This window comes from Poecilia reticulata, linkage group LG15, assembly GCF_000633615.1.
Source record: "Poecilia reticulata strain Guanapo linkage group LG15, Guppy_female_1.0+MT, whole genome shotgun sequence".
In the NCBI taxonomy this organism is placed as follows: Eukaryota; Metazoa; Chordata; class Actinopteri; order Cyprinodontiformes; family Poeciliidae; genus Poecilia; species Poecilia reticulata.
Window position 1 is genome coordinate 10,251,909 of NC_024345.1, and position 13,421 is coordinate 10,265,329.

The 13,421-nt window shown below is 41.1% G+C and overlaps 1 protein-coding gene across 1 annotated transcript in view; it reads right to left on the minus strand.

Annotated features, from left to right (window-relative positions):
• The window catches only part of akt3a (v-akt murine thymoma viral oncogene homolog 3a), a 63,834-nt gene that overhangs the window by 26,280 nt on the left and 24,133 nt on the right, over positions 1–13,421 (minus strand). Inside the window, exons 3-4 of the mRNA XM_008429170.2 lie at positions 7,573–7,698; positions 1,942–2,053 (exon numbers count right to left, since the gene is read on the minus strand). Of these exons, the coding sequence (XP_008427392.1) occupies positions 1,942–2,053; positions 7,573–7,698 (238 nt within the window). The remainder of the gene's footprint in view (positions 1–1,941; positions 2,054–7,572; positions 7,699–13,421) is intronic.

A 13,421-nucleotide genomic window follows, 5' to 3' on the forward strand; every position in this document is an offset into this window, starting at 1 on the left:
GATCTCATGTCCAGCCCTGATGTTCACATGTTCCTGGATTTCTAAATCCTCGGGGCTCTGCAGGAGCAACGCTGAACATTTTCAAATACATTTACCTGCACTGAAGTCCCGATGAGAAAAATATCAATGAGACGTGCCTGACTCATCGGGGATCACCTCTGTTTCTTTTTGTGTTGTGTTAAGCACCCATATGTTCTTTTGAGGGTTCTACAGGATCGATCGTCTAAACCTAAAAGCAGCGCCGTGGCTTTAAGATCTATATTCCTTTCTTCTGCAAAGACTCTGGAGCGTATCCTAGACACTTCAAAAACAAGGGCAAACTCAAGTTACGCTCCATCCCCGACAGCGGAGCGTTAATTTGTGGCACGAGTGATGATGTGTGTGTGTGTGCTTGTGCGAACGGGGTATGTGAAAAGCAATGGGAACTCTCTCAAGGTCAGGCAGCAGATAAATGCTCTTTCTCGGTTAAAGTGTTTTTTTTTGTATAATGAGCCTCTTTTCCTCATTTTTTTCCCCCTTTTGCTAATGAGAGATAATGGGCCTGCCTACAGTCGGGCAGCGCGCCAACACGTGCCACCCTCTCCCCGCACGGCTGGGGCTGTAGTAGCTGGAGGCCTGCCAGCACTGGTACAGTAACAGCCCCATACAGTAACACACGTACACACACACCCAGTTGTGGCACAATGCACACTGCTTTTCTTCTTTTCAACAAGCTTTGATTTTTATTGCTTCAGTGGCGCTGAATATGTGCAAACACTCCAAATCGACAGCAAAACACAAACACATCTGGAGCCGCGTTCGCTGCCAGAGACGCGCACTTTATAAGCTAATTAATAGGAAGTTATGCGATTTATTTTAACTCTGAAAGCTCCATTTGATGATGCGGAGGCAAAACTTCAACAAAAAACATATAACGAGGAGAAACTTGGACGGACAGCTGTAACACACACACACACACGCATACACTTATATACATACACGCAACCTCAAAGCGTGCACAGAAGCATCTGTGGTCTTCTGGGCAAAGCTGTTCATTTTCTGGAGATAAACACCTCAGCTCCTCAGAAAGGAACTGAGCAGCTGGAGAATTTATGCCAACACCACTTGAAAGGTCTCCTCTCCACTCAGTCTCTCTCTCTCAGACACCAACAAAGCACAAACTCTCTACAGTGAAGCCCTTCATATACATACCTCTGCTCCTATTAATGCTGCTGAATATATTGCGCCCAATATTTGTACTATGGTTTATCCAAAGAAATACTCATTTTTAAGTGTGTTTTTTTCATATATAATTATTTTTACCAACCTGTTGAGATTTTTTTTGCTGCTTTTCTACTTTTTGTTTGATTAAATGGCAATCCTGTGAACTAAATCTGTTCAACTTCAAAGTGGCTTCCTCAAACTTTTCCACAAAAAAAAAAAAAGTCTCAGTTCCCACACATGTTCTAACAGGTACATTTTAGGGAAGCTACCAAACTTCAGCCCTGAAAGATAAACAGACACTCTTATGTATTCTCCAGGTACATATCATTTTATAGCAAAATCAAGTAGCTATATTACCTTCAAAATGCAGTATATATCAAACATGACATAAAGGAAATCTGACTTCACAATTTGATGCCTTGAAGTTGTGCCTCTGTCTCTTTAAGAAGCTCCTATTCTGACACGCCGTCTCCTGCACATTATGTCGATTGCAAACATTCTTAGGAGTGTTGCACTAAGAAGTGGTCTGCACACTCGAAGTCGCACTAGGTGTTTGCTAATTGCTGCTGCCGCTAGTCTGTAGGAGCTGAGTGGGGAAGGTGCACCATACTGCTTCCTCTTACTACAGCTCATCAGTGTCAAAACAACAGTGGTGTTTTTTGAGAAAACACAGCTAAAAGTGAGGCTGAGCAGGTATATGCTGTGATATTTCAGGATTTAATCTTTTAAGGAACCAACCGTTCATCAGGCGAATCCACATGGAAGGTCCTTTCAATGACAGTGGTCCACTGAAGGCAGCGTATGATGAAGGTGTTTGGCTTCGGCCTCTCTGTCTTCATCAGCTGGCATTCTGGAATAAAAACCCAAGTGGTGAATTATTTGGAGGAAGGATTTTATCCTCAAAACGCAAAATAAAAGGAGCAAAGCAAAATTTATAAGAAGTTCAAATGTCAAGAAGACAATTGAAATAAGTAAAACCTATTCTGAACACTTATTGTAGACTTAACAGAATTGTCAAGTTATTTTTTTAATGTATTTCAGTTTCTACTTCTTATGTAAAATACATATAATAAAAAGAAATAAATCTATCTTTTTCCAGTCAGCCCTGCATGATAACTTTTATACTTGCTTTATTGTTGGCTTCAGCCTCTATGTAGCTGGAAACTCACTGGGAGTCTTACGCTGAAACAACAAGTTGTCATGAAGAGAACACAGTTCGTGTTTTAATTTGTTGGTGTAAAAATAGGAAATCACTCCGAAAGCCGATAACTTAAAAAAAGCTGCTTTCTTGTGCCAAAGGATCTTATGTGTTGCGTTGCACACGCATCTGGCGGCTCTCCGATGAGACACATTTCTATGAGAACAGGCAGCCCAGTAGGCCGTTATTACACAGAAGCATAATACAGTACACAAACACAGAAACGTCGGCATACAGAGCCAGATGGGGCTGTGAGCTCGCTGTGGGAAGGAATGCATCTTCATTGTCCCCTCAGCAGTCTCTGTGCTTATGAGGGACATGAAGTGGTGTAAAACAGCATTACGATCCGTCTTCTGTCCTCTCATCTGCCCCGCTTGTTCTACACGGCTCAGCCTTCATTTCCTCTCCTCGTTTCCCCTCTCCTCTGCTCTCCTTTTTGACTTCCTGTCCGTCCGATCAGAGCCTCTGCTTCCTTCATCTCTCCTGTCTGTCCGTCACATCTTCTATCACTTTCTCTCAACAGGATTTGTACACACTTTTATCCCCTCGTCTTTTTATTTTTTACATTTTCATTTCAAGACATTTGCAGACCTAAAACGTCAGAGTTCCCAGTTGTGTATTTGTTCAGTATTTTAAGAAAAAACATACACTGCTACAGAGTGTGCTTAACATATGAAACTTGAAAGACACAAGAAAAATGGCGAGGAAGATATGAAAGAAGGAAGGAGGAAAAGACTGATTGGAAGAGAAAGACAAGAACAACAGTAAAAGCAGGAAGGACAATAGTAGCGATGGACAAAAGTAGGGAAGAAAGGGCAGAATGAGGATAGGAAGAAAGAATACAAAGAACAGAAGGGTTCAAAGAAGTGTCGAGTTAAGGAATAAATGAAGAAAGAAGGCAAGGAATGAAGGAAAGGCAAGAATTAATTAGAAAAGAGGAAGGAATTAAAGAAAATGCATAAGGGATGAGACAGAGAGAGGAATAAAGAGCTACAGGAAGGAAGGAAATGTGGAATAAAAGACAGGATTTACCAAAGAAGATGAGGAAGGAAAGACAAGATAAAACTGAAGAATAAAAAACAAGGAAGGAAGATAGGAAGTTAATGAGGAAGGAAAGTTACACAATAGGAAGGAAGATAGGAAGCAAGGACAGGAGGAGGGAAGGAGGACACCATGTTGGATAGAAGGAAGAAAGGAGGCCAACCAAGAAAGAAGAAAAAGAAGAATGAAAGTTTTAAAAGAAAAGAGATGGAGGGAAAACAAGGATGGACACAATAAATAAAGTAAAAGCAAGAAAAGGAAGGAAAGAAACATGACAGAAAGTATGAAAGGAACCTACTTTCATACTTTCTTTACATGAAAGAAAGAAAGTATGTTAAAAAGAAGGACATCTTTCAGACAATGGGCCATGAAATGAAGTCTGTAAATACAAATACTTATCCCGGCTTTTGTTTTCCCATTTTTGCCCAGACCTGACAATCTGATCAATCAAATTTCAGACGTTTCCCAGATCACAAAGGAGGCCTTTGTTTTAAGCGTGGCCCAGCTCAGCATGTCAATGCTCAGTCTAAATATAGACAGGAAGGTTAATGGCAAAACCACCCAGGTCATCCACGCAGCGGCGCCTCAATGTAAAGTCAAACAAAGCGGTTGCTACCTGACTCATGAACAGGGCCTGCTGCGCTGCCAGTAAACAAGGTCACACTATTGTCGGTGCCAAAACAAAACCTAATGTCCTCACATGGACACACACAGGCAACTCTATGTAAAATGAAGTTTGAATGTTAGCTGAAATTGGGTTGTTTGCCACAGCAGGCGACGGTGAGGTCTGTGTAGCAGTTTAGCGGGTGTGTGCGTGCGGGTGTGCGTGTGTGTGCATGTGTGTGCGTGTGTGTCAAGCTTGTATGTATGAGTCCCTCTGCAGGGAACAGGCCTGTACCATCTCTGTTCCATCTGACCACTTCTGTTGTTCGCACACACAAACACGCGTAGACACACACGTCTGCACACAAGTAAACAAATACACACAGGGAACACACACGCCACCTGGCTTCCCAGCTTTGGGCAACAGATGTGGCGGAGCCGGTGCTGTGCCAAGCAGCCGGGGCCGGATGTATGGCCTGGCTTGTCCTCCGCGCAAACTCTTTTTCCTCTTTTTTTTTCCTCTTCTTCCCTCCATCTCCAACCCGGTGCTCACCTCCTCCTCCCTGTCTGTTCAGCACTCCTCCTTCCCTCTCCAACACACCTCATCCATAAAAGGCCTCTCCTTTCATTCCTCCATCTACATTCTCACTCCTCCACGATTTCCTCTTCCTCCCTTTTTCCCTCCACTGCCACCTCTGATCCTCTCCCATCCCTCATTCTCCATACTTGTCCTCCTTCCCAGGGTCGCGTCCTTCCCTCCTTTCCTCCTCCCGTGTCCTTCGACGTACCGTTTCTTTCTTGCTTTCTCTGAGGTATCGGTTTGTAATCCGTCATTCATCGTGTTTCCTGTTTTGGCGCTCAAGCAGCCGGTTCTTCTGTATCGTTCTTGACTCAACTCCGCAGATTAATCACACGGAGCTTTCCCGAAGCCATCTGATTTTATCGGACTAAGCCTGATTTTGGTTTCATTTTGATAAATTTAAAGACAGTAATTGAGAGCGTTTTTTTCTCTCTCATATCTAAAGGACCCAAGCTGAATTACAGTATACACAGAAGGTGACATCTGCATCAGCTTAGTGGATGTCTGATTACGTTCACAAAACGGAAAAAACATAATTGTGTCACAGATTAAACTGCTAAATGATAAGCGTTCGTTTACATATTAGGAGATGGATGTTGGGTGATAAGTGGCATATTTAAATAATATACAATAATTAAAATGTAATCTCTGCGAATGAAAACCTGGGAAGAATTTTAAGCTGAAAACATTTTAGCATCTGCTTCGTCTGACCAGCTTTACTGGTGTTGAATTTCGTTTCAAGTATATTTGTAAACCCAGAAACAAAAATCTGAAGAGTTAACATGTATAGTACTAATGCAACATTTTGCTTTTTGGTTTAAAGTTTAAATTTGTGTATTTTGGGTTTGCAAAACATATCTTCATTTTTGATTAAGTTGTGCGGAGTTTGCAGATTTATTATACCTCCAACTAGGGGTGGGCTATATGGATTTCGAATTTTATCGCAATATTTTGTGGTGCTATTATGATCATTTAGATTATGATTAAAAAACTATTTCTTATTTTTAGGCATTAAAAAGTTTTGCAGGACAGTGACAGCATTCATAACACTAAAAACAGAAATATTGCTCTTATAAAACTTTTTCATCTGAATTATACTTCTTCAGGATGTCACTTAAAAAAAGTGTGGTTTGTATTGCTAAACTCGTATTCATTGATACTCTGGTGGAACAAAAATAAAATTTTTGATCATATGGTCAGTTTTTTGGGGGGGAGGGTTGTAAAAAAAACAAAACTGTATTGTGAGAACAATAAATTAAAATTCTTAAAATAAATTGTTCATGACAAATTGATATATGCCCACCTCTGCCTCCAACTGAGTGTACTACCACCAATAAAGCCAGCCAATAGGAGGAGAGATTATGTTCATAGTCTCCGGGAATTAAAGGTATCTCCATTAGTACAGTACATAAGTTTCACTGCATGTAAACTATCTGTACAGAACAATTCTCCAAACCAAGACTTCATAATCCATAATTTTCATTAGCAAAAGTATTGTAGAAACACTAATAAATAGTGTATTGACCATTGATTATTAGTTGATCAGACTTCTTTGTATAAATAGAGTAGGAGACGAATGGCTTCACAGTTCACAATCTCTATCCTGATTGGCCAGTTTCATTTGTCACTGTCCAATCTCTCTGGAGGGTACAGACTCAAGAAGCACATGTGGTGATCAGCAAACCTTTCATATATACATTTCTGCTTTGTATCAGAAGTTCACAAACTGCACAGAATTAAATCACAACTACAAATGTTTTTAACAGGCACAGGTACATTTTCTAAAAATACAAAAACTTTAATTACAAAGACAAACAAGCCTCTGTTTGTCTGGTTATTCGTTGCATAAGCTTACGCACTTGATTTCTAGGTATGGACAAAATTAGATTGCATATCCAAAACCAAATGGACAATATTTAACGTAGCAAAAGGAGGTGATGCTGGAAACGATGCATTAAAGCCAGTCTTGGTGGGACAATAATTGGAAAATTAAACATGTCAACAATGTCCTGCAGTCTGCTAACCAGGTGTTGACACACAGCGAACAGCCAATTAGAGGATGTAGTGGATCCTGTAACACACCACCACGCTGTGAAGATGGATGACAGAGATAATGACCGCATTGATGGATGTAATATTACACAGAGACTCTGTGTGATGGAACTATAGGAAGATACACGGCAACATTTCAGTAAAACACGGGCTATAATTTCCTTCAGCTCTAGAAATCTACTAGATTATCTAAACCAGGTGCACCGATTCTTCTTTAAACTTAACAGGTTGATTAGCAGGTTGTGATGTCATTATTACTCCTAAGGAAATGAAATGGAAGGGAAAACGAGACAAAGTAAACTTTCTGCAGTGGAAACACACATTTAAACTACAGTCTATATTCTCCAAGACAGAACAAAAGGAATAGATTCGTGTGCTGACAATGCCTTAAGGAGAGGTGGTGTATAATTAAGGCACTCTGATTTTATAGGTGAGCGTTTAAAGTTTATTTAGCTCAGGCACTCTGATTAATTTTACTCATTTCAATGTTTTTTTTAGTTCAGACGTACAGAAAACTCAGATAGCAACACTGCATATTTTCAGCTTGATCGACCCTCTTTTCAAAAATTTGAATGGCTGCATTCTCTAGAGAATACACACAAAGACTGAGCTTTGCTGATAGCGATGCTAACCCGTGCTAATTGCTAATTTAAAATGTTTAAGATGGCTTAAAATGTAAATGTAGTAAGAAATCCAGTAAGGTAAAACTTTATTTTACACAACAGAGTGCAGGAAGGAAAAAAAAAAATTTTAATGCATTAACTAGGGGTTTTATTGAGACTAAATCAGGAATTGACTGGTCAAAGTTTCCAAAATTGGAAATCAAATATCAGCAGCTTAGAACAGGAATAGAGTAAAGAATCTGTGGCAGTGTGTAAATGTCACTGTAACATACTTGCTACTGAAAAGTTATTTAGAGGATAAGGGAGGTCTGCATCCTGAGGTTTCTCTTTGTAGCCAATGAAGGAGCCGTCTGTCTTCAGCAGGAAGTAACGTGGTCGCCAGTTCTTTATGTATTCACCTGGACAGACACACAAATACACAGAGAGGGAAATATAAGCGTATATTTTGATAATTGGTGCAAACAATGTGGATAGAAGATCATGAGGGATCGTGATGTTTCTCAGGGTTGTAACAGTTAATCAGTATAATGTATAGAAAGTGGGATTAACAACAAAAATAATGATGCGGATGATTTAAATATTGACTTTATTCCCCGGACGGTTAAGAGCCGCTCAACTGTCATCTGTTCTGATTATGTGACACACTTTAACACACTGTAGTATTAATACACACAAATGCACACACACGCACGCACACACACACACGCACACACACAGACACAGCATCTCTACAGCTCCCACAACGCCTGCCAGATTCAGATCGGATTATCGTGTAAAAAATGAAAAAAAAGAAAAAAGAAAAAAACATGTTTACCAGCGCAACACAACGTATCCATGCCAGAAAAATCATCTGGCTGATACATGGGCAGGTGTTGAGGTGATGACCCTTCCACCACACACACTAACGCACACAAACCACTGGTCAGCTGCAGCGACACAGGATGAGATGATGTGACATGAGACCAAACAGGATTACACATGGAGGAGTTATTCTTCTTAGACGTCAGCGGCAACGATGAACATCTGCTGTGCATCTGCCGACAAAAGTATTATCCGACCGCGCATTGGCACCGGTGAGTGACCGCGGCCTTTTTAGCCGACCCACAAGAGGATTACACGGGTGTCAAACACCACGCCACAGTGGTGGATAACACACACCGGGAACATGGAGGCGCATGTGGGTTAAACTGCACATACAGTAGATGTGGATTCACACAGGTTTTTTTTTTTTTTGAGAATAATGAGTACAAAAAGAAATTATTCTGTGCACAACTTGACGTGAACAGAATACGTTTGCACAGTGACGTGAAAACATATTTACACCCAGCAACAGATTTTTGATTTTTGTCAGGTTACAGTCACACGCTTCGGTTTATTTTATTGGGATTTTAATTGACAGACCAACACAAAGTAGTGTATAATTGTTAAATGGAAGGAAAATTATATATGATTTTTAACATTTTTACAAGTAAAAGTCTAAAAGTTGTGGGGTGCATTTGTATTCAACTCCCTATGAATGCAAATTTTGACCTCATAATCCATTTTATTCACAGGCTTGATTGCGTGAGGTTTTTATTTTTGTCTAATTTATTGGTTTTTGGTTGTTTAAAATATCTTCCAGTTCCAGTGCTAAGTGTTCTTAAAGCTTAATGAGCTTAAATTATTATGCCATAATTCATAAATTACTTGAAGATGGTCTCAAAGCAGTAATGTTATGGTTCATTGCAATAATTACTGGGACAGTTTAACATCCAGACCTATTTTTGGGTGTATTTATATACCAGCTTTGCACATTTAGATGCTAAAAATTTTAGCCCACTGTTCTTTGCAAAATAGCAGTAGTTTGGGAACAGATGGTTCAAAAAACAAAAACTCAGTTGGATTTAAGTTTTGACTTTAACTAGGCCGTTCTAGCAAATTTAAAAGCTCAGAAAGGATTCTCCTGTAGTTCCGGCTGAATGTTTAGGATTGTGTCTATGCTGAAGAGCTAAACCTTTTTTCAGACTAGCTCTATATTTTACTCAATTCGGCTTCCAATTAACTCTTCCCTAATGCATGACAACAGCATGATACTGCCACCACCGTGTGTGACTGCTGCAGAGCGATGTCTTGTTAAACGTGGAACCTCTAAGGCCCTCACAGAACATCTTGATTCACACTCAGATTAAATTACACACCAGTTTGGTGACTTTTCAAGGCAACTGACTAAACTGGGTTTCCTTCGGGGCATTAGACTAAAGGGGTTTGTGTCCCGCTCTGATCACCTTGTTTCAGTTCATTCTCCGGGAGAAGAGAACAGTCAGAGTGTCTGTGTTCTATTTGTGACATCCATTTAAAGCAGAAATGACAGCAGGCCGCGCTCGTTAACACGTCGCAGGAAAACACCTGCTCCTCCGAAGGAACCATGCGAGCGCCGGCCCCGCCGGTACCTCTGGGTGTTGGTGAGGATGCTCACGTTTGTGTGTGTGTGCGTGTGTGCGCGTGTGTGCGACGGTGCGTTAGTGACTAGAACGAACCGCCACACAGGGACAGAGGGACACCAAAAAAAAAAAAAAGAAAGAAAAGGAAAAACACACTGGTGGGTGCCAGTGTATCACTAAGGCTACAGAATCACACCTCTCCTCTCTTCTCTCTGTTTTTCACAAATCCACCCACTCTCTCCTGCTCTCTCGTTTCCTTCTCCTGTTCTTTCAGGAACAAAGCATATTCTCTGGATCACTTGCTACTTATAAACAGAGTGCCGTGAGAGGGGTTGGACGGGAGGGCTGGAGTGAGGCATAAGGAAGAGGGAGAAGAAAATATTCTAAGAGGCAAGACAAAAAAACACACACACACAGACAGAGAGAGAGAGAGAGAGAGAGAAGTTAACTGAGAGTAAGCCGAAATAAAACATGTCACAAACGATGACAAACCAATAAAAGACACGGCGTTATTAGACAGATCATGCTGACTGAAGTTATCATCTGGAAAGGAGGAACTTTCCTCGACTCCAAACTGGATTGCAGAAAGATGGATGGACTGTCAAAATGGATGAGGATGAGGAAAAAAAGTTGAACTGATAAAACTATTATAAACTGGCTGCGACTACTGGCTCGCTGGTCCACGTCCAGTCATTTCTATGAGTCAGATTCTGGATGAGGTGTCCAACCAATGGAAGCCTGTGGTTGGCCGCTTCATCCCTCAGCTGTCCAGTACAACTGAAAACATTTAAGCGATCCTTATGGCCAGGCCGAGATGCTACGCTTGTGTGTGTGTGTTTCTGCGTGTCCACTGAGGGTGGCAGGGGAGGGGGCAGCCAGGGGTGGCACAGACGGAGAGAGAGGGGACGGACAGTTGTCTGCGCGCGTGTGGCTCCTAACAAACGCGGCGCCGGGTGCGCGTATACACGCAGGCGGGCTAAAAACAATTCGGCTCCGACCGTTCCAACTCTCCGTATGATCCAACGGTGTTCTGTCAAGCTATCCCGTCTTGGCCCTGCCTGTAATGAGTCCAGCGAGCTCTCCCACTCTGGACAGCTTGTCTGGGGAGCCACATGTCTCTAGTTTGGACTGCTGGAGAAAACAGAACAGCCGGTCTCCTTCCCACACCATCTCTCTCAGACTCCTCACTTCACTTTCATTTAGTTCTCTGCACAACTTTACTTTTCCCTTCAGGCCAATTAGAAAATACTACACTGCAGAGCACGGAGCAAACCGCGTAGGTTATCTGAAGGATAAAAAAGGGCAGAGGCCTTTAAAGTCCTAATTGTTCAGTTGGTTATAAACAATATCTGTTTCAGTGGTGGCTACTGGTCATTTCACCGCTTTGCTACTTTGGACCTCTGCAATTGTTTTGTACCCAAATTTTTTAGGCATGAAGTCATCTGCCATGGGTCAAGGTAAAGTGGCAGTAGGTAACTTTTACAAATAATGCCATTTTTGCTCAATTTTTTAAACTGTCACTATGTTATGACAGTAAAACATGAGTCAGATAATCAGAGAAAAAAAAAATGCTCCTCTGCCTTTTTACTGTGGTCCTAAAGCGAGATTGGTTGTCGGAAACAACCAATCAGAGGCAGGAGGAGGGTCTTAGCGCTGTCAATAAAGCCTCTGTACGTGCAACTCACACCCTCCCTTTGCTCTGGTAAGCTACAGCTTACACATCAGAGCATGCTGCCTAGCTGTGAATGCTAAGGCTAGTTGGCATGGTCACCGATTACTGAATAGAAACAGTTTCCCTGTAACAGTATGTTGTTTCTTTTCCATAAGCACATTGAGCAGCCTATACACAAGTTGATTGACAATGCTAAGAAAAAATTATGAGGGCTCAAAATAAGGGGTTTTGGTAAAGAGGTAAACTGACCCAGAGGCTTCAGCAGTACTTTCTAAATGTTGCATTTTATATTTAGTTGGCATTCTTTACTGCATTTATTGTTTGGACATTGCAACGCTAGTTGAGAGATCTAAGTGCTCCAAAACATAAAAGTAGTACGTGTCTGCTATAAAACAAGTGAAATAAAGAGGTGAACTCTTTTACGTGTCTGTGTGTGAGAGGCACAAACTAAGCAGCGGAAACAGAGCCAGGCTTTTTAGAAGTCATTTCGAATTTCTATGAGAAATAAATCTTGCTGGCACATCTTCCAGTTGCAGCTTGTGGATTTAGCAGTAAGAGGCAGAGATGAATCAGCTGTGACTGCGTCTGTTCCAAGGTTTCTGATTGGAATTAGAACAATGCGCTCGCTAACTGTCACTCAATTAGCAGACCCATTAGCTGTTCACATTGGGACAGAGGAGAGACGGCGAGATTGAAATGCATTAAGGAGACAGGTACACATGCTGAACTTCAGCCAGCACAATCGGAATGAGGTACAAACTTGTGCAAACTTTACACTTTCTCCCACTGCTCAGTCTTACACAAAGTCCTTCAAGACACACGGCACACCTTTGTTCTCCTAGTTTGATGCATCCTAGCTAAAAACATGGTAGACAAAAGAAGGAAAGGCCATAATGGCAATTAAATAAATAACTCCGTAACTATGTGAGCTCACCAGCCATTTGTTAATCAACCCAAACAGGGATTTAATTTAATGCTTTGGCCGAGGCAGAAGCTGATATGCAGATGGTGCAATAGACTGGGCTGTGTGACTGGCGCTCTGGAAGCTGGAGAGCTGGTTAGTGGTGGAGTACAGAGGCAGGCAGAGGCGGAGATACGGGTGGACTGAAATTCCTGCCATGTTCCAAAGCATAGACCGTCCCAACCCAAAGAAACAACACTGCGCACACACAAATAACACACTAGCAGCTACACAGATCCACATTAATGCACCATTTGAATTACTAGCTTTACTAAAAACAAATACCAGATAGTTTTATTGTTCAAACAAAACTGGCGAAAAGGCAAAAGTAGACTGCAACAAACTGCAAATTTTTTCACTCCAGATATCAAGGACGGAAGTAATAGCCAAACAGACTACTGAGAAAAAAACACCCCTCTTTGCTGATTAAGAGTCTTCACTTCATAATTGCTGTCAAGCACAGAAGGGGAGCACTTATGAGTGGGGACTACTTTCAAAGTTGTTAAAAACTGTACAATCGTTCACCAGGTCCATGGCTTTCAAACTTTTAGAGGTAGAGGTAGCCCTGATGGTGGCTAGAGATTCTGCATTTTCATTCATCGTTTGATTAGGGGACACATGAAAAAAAAAAACTTAACAGTTCCATTGTTCTGAAGTACTGCATGTGTGTAAAATAGTAAAAATACAAATTGTAATAAGTGCAGACAATTTTTTTTTCGCACTGCTTACAGTTTAGCAAAGCTCTGATTAAATAACAGTTCAGATTGTATACGTTTTTGATTCCCTTGCTTAGCATTTATTTACCTACAACGCCTGGTAAAGCCTTAGAAGATCACTTTGCTTTTTATATAACTGTACAAAGAGATATGACAGGGTTATAATCATACCGTAGTCACATAAATACACAATACACACCACACCTTAAAACTGTAGACAAGGTCCTTGGGGAAACTTTAGAAAAGCAATACCTAACATAAATTTGGATAAATCAACCACATATCTGGGCATTATTTAGTTCTTAAAACTTGTCATAATTTAATTTTAAGAAATGTCCTGTGTGTATATATA